Below are 15812 nucleotides of genomic sequence, written 5' to 3' on the forward strand. Positions count from 1 at the left end.
GGTGTCTCCCTCCTAGGAGGATTCGTTTTGCAGACCTGCTCGCATCGCTTGTGCATTAGCGGCAGGAGGAAAAGTAAAAGGGATACCATTTTGCCGATGTTAGCAGCTAAGCGACTTTGTCATTCTTCGGAGGTTTCGTTTAGCCATTGTGCTTGCCTCGCTTGTGTATTAGCGGTGGGAGGAAAAGTAAAAGGGATACCGTTTTGTTGATGTTAGCGGCTAAGCGACTTTGTCTTTCTTCTGAGGTTTTATTTTGCTGACGTGCTGGCCTCACTTGTGCTATTAGCGGCTAAGCAAGTTTTGTGTTTCCTCGGAGGTGGAGTTCTTACTCCAACTCCACCTCTCACTTGTGGGCCGGACAGACGCACACACACACTTCCATGCTTAGACGTTTATATACAAGATATAAATTAGATATCTGAAGAAAGTAGGATTCCAGAATATCAAACAATACACAGGTGATGGAGAGCTTTGTCATAGGCCATGAACGTCATTCATTCACAAATAATCCATAGCTCTCTTTGTTTCATTCCTTTCATAAAGCTCTTTTATCCTAATTTAGTTAGCCATTATCATACTTTATTACCATGGGGGCACAAATACTATAACTACCTTGGGAATTAAGCTCATTTTACTTTTCTGTAAGTTAGATAAATAAATACACTTACAAACACCATATTTTACACATTTTTTTATTTTTCTTTTTAGAAAAAAAATCTCTCTCAGTAATGTTTATTGTAACATTTCTAAATAATTATTTGGCTAAAAGTTCTCACTGCTGGTGTTTCAAAGAGAGGATGGGCAGCATTGTTAATAATGCACCTTGAGCACAGGAAAGGCGCTACATAAATAAAATGTATTATTATTATTAAATGGCCCTCAGTCTGGTTTTTATTCTCTCCTTCGCTACTACCTCCAGCAGGTAAAAAGTGTCAACATCTTCCTGCAAACTACCACCCAACAAAATTTTACAGGCATTCAGGATGCAGCGTGCCATTTCCACTTTTAAAATGTTGGGGTTTCAAAGTAAGCATGGTGGATGACAGGCACAGGCATAGAACATCCAGTCACTAATCTCTTCTCAATCAGCACCAAGCTATTCTCCAAAGTGCATCAATAAATACTGAATAGAGTTTGTCTTTGCTCATTGGGCTTGCCTCCATTGTTGCCTTTTCAGCTCCACAAACTGATTAATCCAGTAGGAATATTAAATTGCAAGGCATAAGCATACAACAACAAAACTCATGCTGGGCTGATATGATCAAACTGTCGTTATAAATAAAGTGGTTACCGTTCATTTTTATAACCATTCTTACCATTCTTAACTTGGAACCATCAGAAAGAAATATAGTTCATTTCTTCAAATAAAGATAATTATTTCTCTTTTTGGAAGATAATATAGCACATGTTACTGTAGTTACAGCTATTTGTAATTTTTTCAATTCATCATTTTCAAAACTGAAAGCAAGTCATACACTGTAGAGAGATCTTAAGGTAATTTTTAAACTTATTTCACTATGGCTCACTGAACTGTGTCACTTCTAAGTAGATAAATAGCTGGAAACAAAATGCTCTATAAATGCTTTCTAGAAAGAAAATACAGAGAATACCTATGCAAAATGTATTCACTGTGTTCCTTGCTCCACTATAACTGCAGTTTAAACAGAATGTGAAATTATTCCTCAGCCATACCTACTCTAAAACCTCATCCCAACTATAAAGCTTGGTTTCAGTCTGCTCTTCTGCCTAGACAGTTTGGTATTGAAGAGGGAACAATGAATTAAAAATTTTATTAAGGAATTTTATTGAAGAATGCCAGGGTAGTGGTGTTTCAACTGAAGCTTAAGAGAAGCCGAGTGATGCAAAATGTCAATGACTTAAAGAATGAGGAAATTAACAAAAAACCACTTAAGCAGGAGATTCGTGTCCTGGAATGGCCATGTCAGAATCCACTCCTCAGCACATTTGAGGTGTTATAGCATCACCAAAAGAGAGCTGTTCACATAAGTCTGAATAGCAGCTACAGGAAACATTTGCTGGAAGATACTGCTGCAAAAGAATGCTCCACTAGCTAGAAAATGTAATGATTAATTTTTTTCAGCCTGGTTTGTGAAAGTTTAAACAACGTGGTCAGTACTGACATGAAGTGCACTTGCTTGTGTGTTGTTAGTTTAGGCAGATTGTGTTTGTTGATTATTGTGGTTTAGCTGAAGATCAGTTTACATTTTCATGAGTAGTGCAGAAATCCAGGCAACACCACAGTGTTCGCAAAAAAAATTATTTTTTTTTTTTTTTTTTTTTTACAGTGGGAGTGCACTCATTTAATGTATATGCAGATATATAAATATATTAAAAAATTATGCCTGGGATTAGAATAAGGTTACAATTTCCCTTTCATATCATAAAAGGTGACTAACTGAGGTTGGTGCCAGCAAGAGTATCTGGCCTTTAATATTTCTGCTCAATCACTCTTGATGGTAAGATAGAAAAATGAGACTTACAAAGCATGGGTGAGGTACAGCACACAATACCCGGTGGATGCCCCAATTGTCTATGTAAAACAGAAAGTTGTGGAGACTGCCCAAATCAAAGATAACGGAAACTTGATTTTTGATGGTCCTAGATCTGATTCACTGTGGGAAGGCAGGTTTGGTGGACAGGGAGATGAATGAGTGGTACTGAGTAAGAGGTATAAACCAGACAGTAAAAGCATCACAACCAGTAATATGGGCAAAATGATGAAAGTGCTAAACAAAGCAGATGTGTTATGTGTACAGGAGACACAGTGGAAAGGTAAAAGTCCATAAATACTTAATGGTAATAGTGAGAGGTATAGGCTTTTTGGTGAGGAGATGAGATGGGAATGCTATGGTTGATTTACTTATGTATGGAAAATGGGGAGACAAAATAGAGGAGGTCAAAAGGGTGAATGAGTGTGCTTTGGTTGCCAAGATGACTGTTGGTAAAGAACTGATGAATATAGTGCGAGCATATGGTTTACAAGCAGGAAAAAGTGAAAAAGGAGTTTTGGGACAAATTAATAGAGGTGACATCTACAGTGCTTCAGGGAAGATTATTGTAACAAGTGGTGACTGGAATGGGAATGTTAGAGCTAGCGCTGTTTGTTATTAGGGAGTCCATGGGGATTTCAGCTTCAATACTAGGAATGGAGAATGTGAAAGGATTCTGGAGTTAGGTGATGTAAAAAAAAGGCTGCATGCAGCATTATGTTTAAGAAGGACAAAAACAAGTTGTTGACATATGAATCTGGCAGTGTAAGGAACATGAGAGTCTAACTTGTAGGTAGGGAAAGATTTTGTGACATGGTGAAAAATATGAATGTGATCCCTGGAGAATGTGTATCACAACATAACTTGGTTGTGAGAGTTTTGTAGTTAGTGGCATGAAGAAAAGTAAGACAAAGTACTTGTCAGGGCCAAATAAATGTCTGGAAGTTTAATGAGGAGACATTTAGTATTAGTGGATGAAAACAACAGAAGTTTTTGGTTGGACAAAGGGACCACTATGATGCAAAGAACAATGGTGAGTTAGTGGTGGCAATTAAGGAAAAGAAAAAATTCCATAAGCAGTGTCGGAAAAGAAAGGCAAAATGTGACAGGGCAATCTAGAAGAAAGCCAAGCAAAACGCTAGAAAAACAGTTGGGAGGGCACATGAAGCTAAGAATCTGGACTTGGTCAGTGAGCTACAGAATGAGAAAGAGAAGAGAAATGTGTTTAGGATCACAAAGCATTTAGCAAAAGAAGATGATGTACTAGTTGTGAATTGTAATAGGATTAGGGACACTTTAAAAAAGTAAATGGAGAAATTGCTTAATGAGAAAAATTAATGGTGTTTGTTGCGATACAATAAAGGGCCTTAGCTGTAAGCTTTTCAAAGAGATGAAAGTAAGGAAGAAGTGAAGGTAAAGCACCAGGTATCTGTTTGAAGTCCACTGCTTTTTGTAAAAGTGATGGAGGAACTGGCCAGAGAAATACAGTAAATGAAGGAACTACCATAGAAGCTTTTGTATGTCAGTTATCTCGCAATGATGACAAAAGTGAAGTAGAATTGAAAGAGGAGTCACTGAAATGTAAATCGAGTTTGGAAGCAAAAGACCTTAAAGTAAATGCAGGAAAGATCAAGGTGATATTTGGAGACAAAGTGGTAGGAACTGTAGAAGAGGTGGGTGCATGGTTATGTATTCTGTGTGGTAATAATGCTGGGAGAAACTCAATGCACAATTTGTCAGAAGTGAGTTGTTGTGTCTCAGGTAAGTAACTCAATGCAGGGCAGCACTCACAACAATTAACAGGAGTCCAAAGACAAGTCCAAGTGACAACTGCTTTATTTCAAACATGACCTTTAATATATACAAGAATGGTCCAATGCAATAACAGAATAGTCTGGTGTAATCTAATTAGCACTGGATAGATGTATTACCTTATATGGATATACTCTACACCAACAAGCAAAACAACAAAAAGTAGTCCTATCCAATATGAGTGCATCAAAGATGTAGTGATGTAAAGGGTAGAGTTCAGGTTCCCAAGTACAACCTTAATTTGTACAAAGTGCATGAGAGTGAAGTAAATTTAGACAACAGCAACTGTTTTAAAGTAAGTAGGGTACTTATTCTTGAGGGATATATTCAGTGCAGGCTGAGGTGTAGAAACAGCAATGACAGCTAGGGTGATAGATGCATTGAAGACATTCTAGGAGCTGCCCTCCATTTTGACTCTTAAAAGAGTCTATTTGTTATCAAAAGGTACAGTTTATAATAACTGAGTGATTAGCAGTATGTTCTTTGGCAGTGAGATACAATAATGGCAGAACATGAAGCAAACCGAGAAAGAACAGGGATAAGAATGATCAGATGCATGCATAGTGTGTCACAGAATGAAACAAAGACAAAAGCTGATTTAAGAGAAGCAATATTTGCATACAGAGAATAGGTGTTATGCCGAGGAGAAGCTGACAAAGGAGATTTGGGCATGTGGAGCACAAAATGCACTACAATGAAGGTGGAGAGATGATGCCCAGAAGGTGGCCAAAGAAGACGCAGTTACAGGTGGTATCAGATGAAATGAAAAAAACGGGTCTCATCCCAAAGGGTTCCAGAGACCACAGAGACAAGAATAAAAGAATTTGTAGTCAACTGACTCTCTCTTTTACCATTTACTATATCTGCCTGTGTAATCTTATCTTGGGCATTATAAACTTTAAAACTGAAAACCGTTAATAAACCTGCAAAGTGAGGTCCATCCATTTCCTTGTTTCTGTTAAGTCATATATTTAGATTTTTGCGATGTACGACTTTGAAATATAAAAAATAAAGAAAAAAACTTTTATGTTGCTAATAATTACATGAAATCCAAGTTAGAGTTTCAGCCAGATGAATAACTTTTCTTGAAATTTTGCCAAATCAATATGCGGACAACAATACAAACTTCCATACCGGATCAGTCTAGCCCCGGGTTAACAACGACCGCCACCAGTACTGTTAGCCAACAGGGTGCTGGCAGAAATTGGGAAGAAGAAGAAGAAGAAGAAGAAGAAGAAGAAGAGGGGGGAGACGTGTCCAGAGGCAGGAGGAGAGGAAGAAAGTAGAGTGGAACTGAGGGTAGGAAATTTGAATGTTGGCAGAATGACTGGCAAGGGGAGAGAGTTAGCAGATATGACGGAGAGAAGGAAGGTTGATATATTGTGCGTGCAAGAGACTAAATGGAAGGGGAGTAAGGCCAGGTGGATTCGAATTGTTCTATCATGGTGTGGATGGGAGGAGAAATGGGGTAGGAGTTATTCTAAAGGAACAGTATATCAAGAGTAATTTGGAGGTGAAAAAAGTGTCAGGCAGAGTAATGATTATGAAACTGGAAATTGGAGGTGTGATGATGAATGTTGTTAGTGCATATGCACTGCACGTTGGGTGTGCAATGGGTGAGAAAGAAGATTTTTGGAGTGAGTTGGATGAAGTGATGAACAGTGTACCCAAGGGACAGAAAATGGTGATTGGAGTGGATTTCAATGGGCATGCTGATGAAGGGAACAGTGGAGACGAGGAGGTGATGGGTAGGTATGGTGTCAAGGAGAGGAATGAAGAAGGTCAGAGGATAATGGATTTTACCAAAAGGATGGACATGGCTGTGGTGAATATGTATTTTAAGAAGAAGGAGGAACATAGGGTTACGTACAAGAGTGGAGGTAGATTACATCCTGTGCAGAAGAGTTGATCTGAAGGAGATTGCACAGTGGTGGCAGGGGAAAGTGTAGTTAAGCAGCATAGGATGGTGGTCTGTAGGATGACGTTGGAGATCAAGAAGAGGAAGAGAGTGAGGGCAGAGCCAAGGATCAAATGGTGGAAGTTGAAAAAGGAAGACTGCATGGTTGTGTTTAGGGAGGAGGTGCGATAGGCACTGGGTGGCAGTGAAGAGTTACCAGACAGCTGGGAAACTACAGCAGATGTAGTAATGGTGACAGCAAGAAGGGTGCTTGGTGTGACATCTGGAAAGAGGAAGGAGGAAAAGGAAACCTGGTGGTGGAATGAGGAAATACAGGAGAGTATACAAAGGAAGAGGATGGCAAAGAAGAAGTGGGATAGTCAGAGAGATGCAGAAAGTAGACAACAGTACAAGGAGGTATGGCGCAAGGTGAAGAGAGAGGTGGCGAAGGCTAAAGAAAAGGCGTATGATCAGTTGTATGAGAGGCTGGACACTAAGGAGAGAGAAAAGGACCTGTACCGATTGGCTAGGCAGAGGGACCGAGCTGGGAAAGATGTGCAGCAGGTTAGGGAGATAAAGGATAAAGATGGAAACGTACTCGCAAGCAAGGAGAGTGTGTTGAGCAGATGGAAAGAGTACCTTGAGAGGCTGATGAATGAAGAGAACGAGAGAGAGAAGAGGTTGGATGATGTGGAGATAGTGAATCAGGAAGTCCAGCAGATTAGCAAGGAGGAAGTAAGGACAGCTATGAAGAGGATGAAAAATGGAAAGTCCGTTGGTCCAGGTGACACACCTATGGAAGCATGGAGGTGTTTAGGAGAGATGGCAGTGGAGTTTTTAACCAGATTGTTTAATGGAATCTTGGAAAGTGAGAGGATTCCCGAGGAGTGGAGAAGTGTACTGGTGCCGATATTTAAGAATAAGGGGGATGTGCAGGACTGCAGTAACTACAGGGGAATAAAATTGATGAGCCACAGCATGAAGTTATGGGAAAGAGTAGTGGAAGCTAGTTTAAGAAGTGAGGTGATGATTAGTGAGTAGCAGTATGGTTTCATGCCAAGAAAGAGCACTACAGATGCAATGTTTGTTCTGAGGATGTTGATGGAGAAGTTTAGAGAAGGCCAGAAGGAGTTGCATTGCATCTTTGTGGACCTGGAGAAAGCATATGACAGGGTGCCTCGAGAGGAGTTGTGTACTGTATGAGGAAGTCATGAGTGGCAGAGAAGTATGTAAGAGTTGTACAGGATATGTACGAGGGAAGTGTGGTGAGGTCTGCGGTAGGAGTGACGGATGCATTCAAGTTGGAGGTGGGATTACATCAGGGATTTGCTCTGAGCCCTTTCTTATTTGCAATGGTGATGGACAGGTTGACAGAAGAGATTAGACAGGAGTCCCCATGGACTATGATGTTTGCTGATGACATTGTGTTCTGTAGCGAATAGAAGGGAGCAGGTTGAGGAGACCCTGGAGAGGTGGAGATATGCTCTAGAGAGGAGAGGAATGAAGGTCAGTAGGAACAAGACAGAATACATGTGTGTAAATGAGAGGGAGGTCAGTGGAATGGTAAGGATGCAGGGAGCAGAGTTGGAGAAGGTGGATGACTTTAAATACTTGGGATCAACAGTACAGAGTAATGGGGATTGTGGAAGAGAGGTGAAAAATAGAGTGCAGGCAGGGTGGAATGGGTGGAGAAGAGTGTCAGGAGTAATTTGTGACAGATGGGGTATCAGGAAGAGTGAAAGGGAAGGTCTAGAGGACGGTAGTGAGACCAGCTATGTTATATGGGTTGGAGACGGTGGCAATGACCAGAAAGCAGGAGACAGAGCTGGAGGTAGCAGAGTTAAAGATGCTAAGATTTGCACTGGGTGTGATGAGAATGGATAGGATTAGAAATGAGTACATTAGTTGGACGGTTGGGAGACAAAGTCAGAGAGGCGAGATTGCGTTGGTTTGGACATGTGCAGAGGAGAGATGCTGGGTATATTGGGAGAAGGATGCTAAGGATAGAGCTGCCAGGGAAGAGGAAAAGAGGAAGGGCTAAGCGAAGGTTTGTGGATGTGGTGAGAGAGGACATGCAGGTGATGGGTGTAACAGAACAAGATGCAGAGGACAGAAAGATATGGAAGAAGATGATTTGCTGTGGCAACCCCTAACGGGAGCAGCCTAAAGAAGAAGAAGAACTGAATACAGATAATTGAAATTAAGCACCAATAGTTTTCAAAAAGTGCTTCTCAGGTAAGTTGTCCTCAGTGTACTTCTATAGATTATTTCCATAAACATTTATCTACTTTCAAGATATTTGATTGCTTGAGCAGTACCATCACAGGGAGGATACAGACAAAGTCACTAACCTGTTTATTAATGGGGATCTTCGAACAGTTTTCTGGACAAAACATTTCAGGAAATTGTCCTCAAAGTAGCCTAGTCCAGCAGCAGAACATTTGCTTACTATACTACTGTCATTAGTTCCTTGAACCTACAAGGAGAGAGTAAGGTAAGCCACTGACTTTAAATCCAAAGATAACAGTGTACAGATTAAATTTCCAGAATTCAACACTACTAAGTCTTTAAACTATGTACAGCTTAAGAAAGTATTTGAAGACACATGCCCCCCTGGCACTGGTATAGTCTCTGCATGTGAATTATTTAAATGTCAGACTGCCAAATACAAATGAAAGTGACACTTAAAAATAAGGAGTAGTCATTTGCCAGTTTTTCATACAGTGTTGTTTAAAAAAATAACAATGCATAATCATAACATGCAAGATGAAAAGATATGATACATATTTTATAGCAATACATTCTAAGCCACGAAGTATAAATTTAATGAAAAAAAAAATAGACTGTAGCTCTAATTTACAGCTCAAACAGTTTCCCCTTGGGGATTAATAAAGTATCTATCCATCCATTCATCCATCCATCCAAACTTAAACAAAAACAGTTTTGAACTATTTGATAATTCTTAGTTTATTCTAGATAAACATATGAATACAAAGAAGTGTTCAAATTACAGGTACTGTTTTTATGTGAAAGAGTCTAAAATATCCCTCAGTTTCAACATACATAGTGTCATTTCACATACAGAAACATCAGTACATTTAAATGTTTATCAGCCTAATATTTATAAATTATAAACTTATCTGTCCATATGTATAACTGTCTTGTTCTGAAAAATCAGGAACCAAGATTTACAAAGGTGTCAGCTACTAAAAACGAATTTATTTCTACTTATAAAATGTTGCACAGTACCCCTATATAAATTTCAACTTAATGAACTATGTACCAATTGACTCTGACTTAGGCCAGCCTTCTCCAATATAAATATGACTAATTCTGGCTTTTACAATCAAGACAGTTGTCAGGATATAGATTCTTGATGCAAATCAAACCTGTTTGATTTTGTCAGAGTGAGTCAAAAACTAGTTGGAGTCAGATACTGGATATGTCAGATCATGCGATCTGCCTGATCTGCCGACTGCCTCCAACTCGCCAAGATTATGCACATAAATGATATGACTATGGTTGGAAACGTCATTTAATGCGACATGCCCTGTACACTATTGGGGTCTACTTAATTACAGTCAGATTAATACCTGTCTAAATTTATAAAATCCGTGACAATAATTAACCTAGCCTAGAAGTGACCATCCTGTTAAAACCATCTAAAAAGAAAGGCGTAAAATGTTCTGCTATGTCATAAAGAACCCTAAAATATTCAAGAACATACTGCAGAGGCCTCTCTCAGTGTCAACTAAAGTGAGTGTTAATGACTGTCCAACAAAATCTGCAATAAGAAAACAAATGAGGTCATGAATATCCACAAGGAGTTCTGAAACTATGTGGTTCAAATAGTCAAAATCTGAAAGTGTTGATTCATCGTGAAGGTAACATTTGGAGAAAAGCTAAACCTACTGTATTCTATAGCAAGAACCTCTCATAAAAATTCTAGCATGTTTGTGGCATACTATATCAAAAATTAAAGGTACCTTGCCACATCAATAACTTTATGACTTATTCATACTAAAAATCTGTAATTTCTACTCTGCCTTTGATTAATCATCAGGAAAACTTTAGCTCAGGGGTGGGCAAATTCATTCCTGGAGGGCCGCAGTGGCTGCGGGTTTTTATTCCAACCCAGTTGCTTAATTAGAAAACAATCCTTGCCAATAATTACATTTCATGGCTTTTAGTGCTTTAACTCTGCTATGTCAAGTCATTCTCATATCCTAGATTTTTTTTTTCCATTCTAAGGATATCATCCAAATACTTTGAAGTGTATAACGGATGGGTAATTCTCAATCCTTCACTTTTTTCTCTTCTCTTTCCTTCCAAGTATTTAATTAAACCAAATAGTGCACGATAATACACACAGGTGTAAAGGGTAACAAGCAAAATGGATAATTGCTGGTTTCTTTTGTCATTTGCATCTTATTGCTAATAAGGAGCAATTAAAAACCGAGAATGCAGCTGTTTAAGACTTAAATAAGCAATAAGGGTTCATAATCTTAACAAGGGAGATAACTAAAATGAAGCAGAAGTGTTTCTAGAGCAGTAAGTGCTTCTTATTAAGCAATTGGGTTGGTACAAAAACCTGCAGCCACTGTGGCCCTCCAGGAATGAATTTGCCCACCCCTGCTTTAGCTAATTAGCTTCTCTACATTGCACAAAACCCTAAATCCCTTTTCCAGTTTGTTTGCGTCGTTATTTTTTGTAAACTTCAATTTTGAGCATCTCTGAAACTTTTTTTTATTAGAATAGCATTGGAATGGTTGGTTGGTAGATAGATAGATAGATAGATAGATAGATAGATAGATAGATAGATAGATAGATAGATAGATAGATAGATAGATAGATAGATGCACTACATAATAGATAGATAGACAGATAGATAGATGCAGGTAGGTATGTATGTATGTATGTATGTATGCATGCATGCATATGCGTATGCATACATATATATACATAATCAATCCCCAAGGGGAAATTCACATACTCCACCAGCAGCATACTGATAAAAACAATATTAATTAAAGAGTGCAAGGTGGAGAGTGCAAGGCAGGTATAGCAGTCAATAACACTGTGTAATGTTACCGTTTAACCCCCCCAGCACCCCTCCAAGGCGCAGCTGAAGAGACGCATACTGTTGGGGAGGAATGATCACCTCAGTCTGTCAGTGAAGCAGGACAATGGCAGCAGTCTGAGGCTGAAGCTGCTCCTCTGTCTGGAGAGGATTCTGTTCAGTGGATGCAGTCGATTCTCCATGATTGACAGTTGCCTGTTCAGCGCCCGTCTCTCCGCCACAGATGTCAAAATGTCCAGCTCCGTGCCTACAATAGAGCCTGCTTTCCTCACCAGTTTGTCCAGGCGTGAGGCGTCCCTCTTCTTTATGCTGCCTCCCCAGCACACCACCGTGTAGAAGATGTAGCTCGCCACAACCGTCTGATAGAACATCTGCAGCATCTTATTGCAGATGTTGAAGGAAGCCAGCCTTCTAAGGAAGTATAGTCGGCTCTGTCCTCTCTTGCACAGAGCATCAGTATTGGCAGTCCAGTCCAGTTTATCATCCAGCTGCACTCCCAAGTATTTATAGGTCTGTACCCTCTGCACACATGAGTGAGACAGCAGTCATTTATACACTTTCCGCTTCCATATTCAGATTCACAAACAATGTTTGGAAATTGCAAATAATCACATCTTTTATTTAATGTGTGTATGTCTTCGATCATAAACAAGATAATTTATTGAATTAGCATAACTAGAGAGCCATGTCAAACTTAAACTGTGGAGCTTTCCAAATCTAATGAAAAAGAAACATACTTCCCTTCTTCATTTAGCAGTAGATATCTTAAATTTAAAAAAAGTCTATCTTTTCATTTAGTGAGGTTTGTCTTACTTATGTGACTTTTTTTGTTGCTGAAAAGACATGAATATAAATATTTTTGCGCCTAAAATGTTATGCTTACTCTGTCAGAAGACATTTATTTGGACTCCCAGTTAATGTCAGCAGGGGGTGTGACACTACAATGTGTAAAGCAATTTGATCCAAATTGTAAAGGAATGTGACTAATGGGTGAATATTTAGACTTTGGGGGGGGGGGGGGTTCATTGTGGTCTAAAAAATATAAAAAGTGTTAATTCTTTTTTCTCTATATACTTTTCCATTAGGAGATGTATTTTTAACATAAGTGGTCATCCACATAATGACAACAGTTATTTGTAACTTAAAACTTTACAGAGGTTAAACAATGCATGAATGAAAATTGTATTCCTTTAATTTCAGCTCAATTCACCCATACTTTTAGGTGTTAAAGATTAACACAGATTTAAATTTTAGTCGCCACATTTCAACACTTTCTAAATTTGCATTTTCCTAATTAAATATATGTAAAATTAGAATCTTGAAAAATAGTTCATTCATTTGTTTCAAATAGAATTAACTATTGTAATGTTGTTTAAACTGTTCACTTACTACTCTACACTTTGTAATACAATACAAGGCAGAAATAAAATCATGAAACATGTAACTTCTATTCTTAAACCAGTTCATTGGATTGCTGAAAACAGATCATATTAAGTCTCCTATTTGATATACTGTAAAGTCTTAAATGGATAAGAATCCTTGTACTTTCCAGAAATTACAAATGTCTATAATCCAGGGTGCACATTATGATCTTAAGATTCAGGTCTAGTTTAAAATCCTTTCGCAAATAAAACTAAAATACGAGGTAGAGCTCTTACCTATAGAGCCTGCAGACTCTGGAATGGTGTACCTACCAATATAAAGCGGGGCACACAATCTCTGCCTTTACATTAAGGCTTCAGACTCATTACTTGTACATTGAGTATACAGACAGAGTTGTTCCTGGGCATATCCATATTGCTATTTAATAACAGAGGCAGATACTGTAGTTCTTTTTTTTTTTTTCTTTTCTACATTTGGAAGTGTCACTTTGGTAATTGGCACTGGACAAGGGTCATTGACAAGGATGAACCAACTGACATACCTTCATGGTATTCTGAGGTTTGCCTATGCTGTGGTCCACTGTAAAGCGCAAGTGATTTGGTACCGTGGAAGCTGGTTCTACAAAATTTTTGATGTTTTAAATTTTTTTTTTTGATATATTTACAAAAGTCATCAAATGTGTAAATATGTAGATATTTTTCTTGGTATATAATATACTGCATATTAATTTTACTTTAATGTTTAACATTGTGTTTTGCATGTCATTTCAAGTTACTGTATTGTACAGTATGTGCAATTAATGTATAGCTTACAGGCTTTATAAGGGAACTGAATTTAATAAAAAAAAAACCTAACCTGATCTAGTGTAATAATGATTACTTGCCCGCTTTAAATACTGGAGTACTGCCATGAATACCATGTGGGGTGGATAATTTTTAAATCTGCATGGGTGCTGCATTTGATTTTACTGTTGGTTTACTACTGCTGACAGTTTTGCAGAAGGTAAAGCAAAATATCAGGACTCAAACAAGGCGAGCCTGTTACAGAGAAGGACTTGCAGCCAAAAATCACAAATAGCTTCTTGTACAATGTTTTTTTTCCCTTTAGCTAGCACACATTTTCACTTTTAACACAGACAGCACAATCGTAGCTGGATTTGCAAAACAAACAAGGAACAAATTACTAGCCTTAAATAGCCTTAAAAAAGGCTGCTGTCGATCATTTCTGGCCAGTTGCTTATCATTAATGGATGGATCAAACTTTCACAAAATACAATTATATAATCTTTTTTGAAAAAAACAAAATTTCATCCCCCACGTTCCACTAAACACAAGACTACTAAAAACAACAAGTTTAAATTAGCAATGAGCTGAAAACTGTCAAAAATACAGATAGGAAGCAGCAAGTGAGACTGGGAAAAATCACATCCAGCACACGAACAGTCAGCACTGGCGCCCCTCAGGGATGTGTCCTCTCTCCTCTGCTCTTCTCCCTCTACACAAATGACTGCACCTCAAGAGACCCGTCTGTTAAAATCCTGAAGTTCGCAGATGATATGACAGTCATTGGCCTCATCAAGGACAGTGACGAGTCTGTATACAGACGAGAGGTCGAACAGCTGGCCCTCTGGTGCGGTCAAAACAACCTGGAGCTGAACAAGCTTAAAACTGTGGAGATGACAGTGGACTTCAGGAGGAGCCCCCCAGTGCTGCCCCCTCTCACACTACTCAACAGCATTGTGTCTGCTGTGGAAAACTTTAGGTTTCTGGGATCCACAATTTCCCAGGACCTAAAGTGGGAACTAAACATAAACACAATTGTTAAAAAGGCCCAGCAGAGGTTGTACTTCCTGCGCCACCTCAGGAAGTTCAACCTGCCTCAGGAGCTGCTCATCCAGTTTTACTCTGCAGTAATCCAGTCTGTTCTCTGTTCATCTATCACAGTCTGGTTTGGCTCAGCCACAAAACAGGACAGGAACAGACTTCAACGGACAGTCAGGATTGCAGAAAAAATCATTGGTGTTGATCTGCCCACCATTCAAGACTTATACAGATCTCGAGTCAGGAAACGGGCAGAAAACATCATTGCAGACCCATCACACCCTGGTTACAACCTTTTTCAACTTCTTCCCTCTGGTAGGCGCTACAGAGCACTGTACGCCAAAACTACCAGACATGTGAACAGTTTCTTTCCTCAGGCCATCACTCTCATGAACACTTAAGTCAATATCACAGCATCAGGGACAATACTAAGTAAAACCGGAGTCCAATTCCTTGTATGTGTACATATACTTGGCCAATAAAGCTGATTCTGATTCTGAAAATGTAAACTGCAGCCACTACTGTTCTTCAGGATTGAATGTCTAAGAGCTAAACAATCTGCAAAAACAGAATTGTCTACCTACCCTGCTTCGTAAGCTTATTTTCAGTTTCTGCGTCTTTCTAAGAGAATGAAGAACCCGGGTGTTCTTTAAGATACGGTTAAAAATTGGAAGTGAACATCGGGCATTGAGAATCGAGAAGCAATTCTTTCACTTTTGAACCTACTGTCTACTCACCGCAGTGTCCTTTCCAGCCTGCGTTTTGCTTCTGTCGCCTCTGTGCTTTAACATCTTGCCCGCATACTCGGTAAGCCGCATGTACACAACCGAGCGTTGCTGCAAGCTCAAAGCCTATTACCAGGGCATATCGCCTATCTCTCTTTAGCCTTCAATAAAGGTGTATTTTGAACATAGAAACAAAATGTCCAGTAACATCCGATTCCATTTTTGTGGGGGTCACTTGACATGAAAAGTCAAAGAAGCAACCCTTCAGCTTCTGAAACTCAGCATGTTCCTCTTGTGCTGAAGGATCGACTACTCTCCCCTTGAATCTCATAAACCAAGCACGAGGGCGACTAAATCGATCACAATTCTTATTACAGAGCTCACGTACAGCGCCTCGACAAGGTCGTGTTTGGAATCGTCCTATTAATTGGACCTGAAACCATTCAACTCGGTCGAGAATTTTTGGTTGCTTTCATGGTTAAAGGCTGCAAAAATCAAACCTGATTATTTTAAATATGCCACGTGCAAATGAAACACATAAACTGCAACAGTACAATGACAGACATGAATATGAATCAATTCTCC

At 39.1% G+C, this 15812-nt stretch overlaps 1 protein-coding gene across 1 annotated transcript in view; it reads right to left on the bottom strand.

Annotated features, from left to right (window-relative positions):
- lcmt2 (leucine carboxyl methyltransferase 2) overlaps positions 1-15559 on the bottom strand; it is a 70479-nt gene extending 54920 nt beyond the window's left edge. The window contains exons 1-2 of the mRNA XM_028807516.2: positions 15240-15559; positions 8571-8695 (exon numbers count right to left, since the gene is read on the bottom strand). Of these exons, the coding sequence (XP_028663349.1) occupies positions 8571-8695; positions 15240-15320 (206 nt within the window). The 5' untranslated portion in view covers positions 15321-15559. The remainder of the gene's footprint in view (positions 1-8570; positions 8696-15239) is intronic.
- Between the last annotated feature and the right edge of the window lie 253 nt (positions 15560-15812).

This window comes from Erpetoichthys calabaricus, chromosome 8 (assembly GCF_900747795.2).
Source record: "Erpetoichthys calabaricus chromosome 8, fErpCal1.3, whole genome shotgun sequence".
Taxonomy (NCBI): domain Eukaryota; kingdom Metazoa; phylum Chordata; class Cladistia; order Polypteriformes; family Polypteridae; genus Erpetoichthys; species Erpetoichthys calabaricus.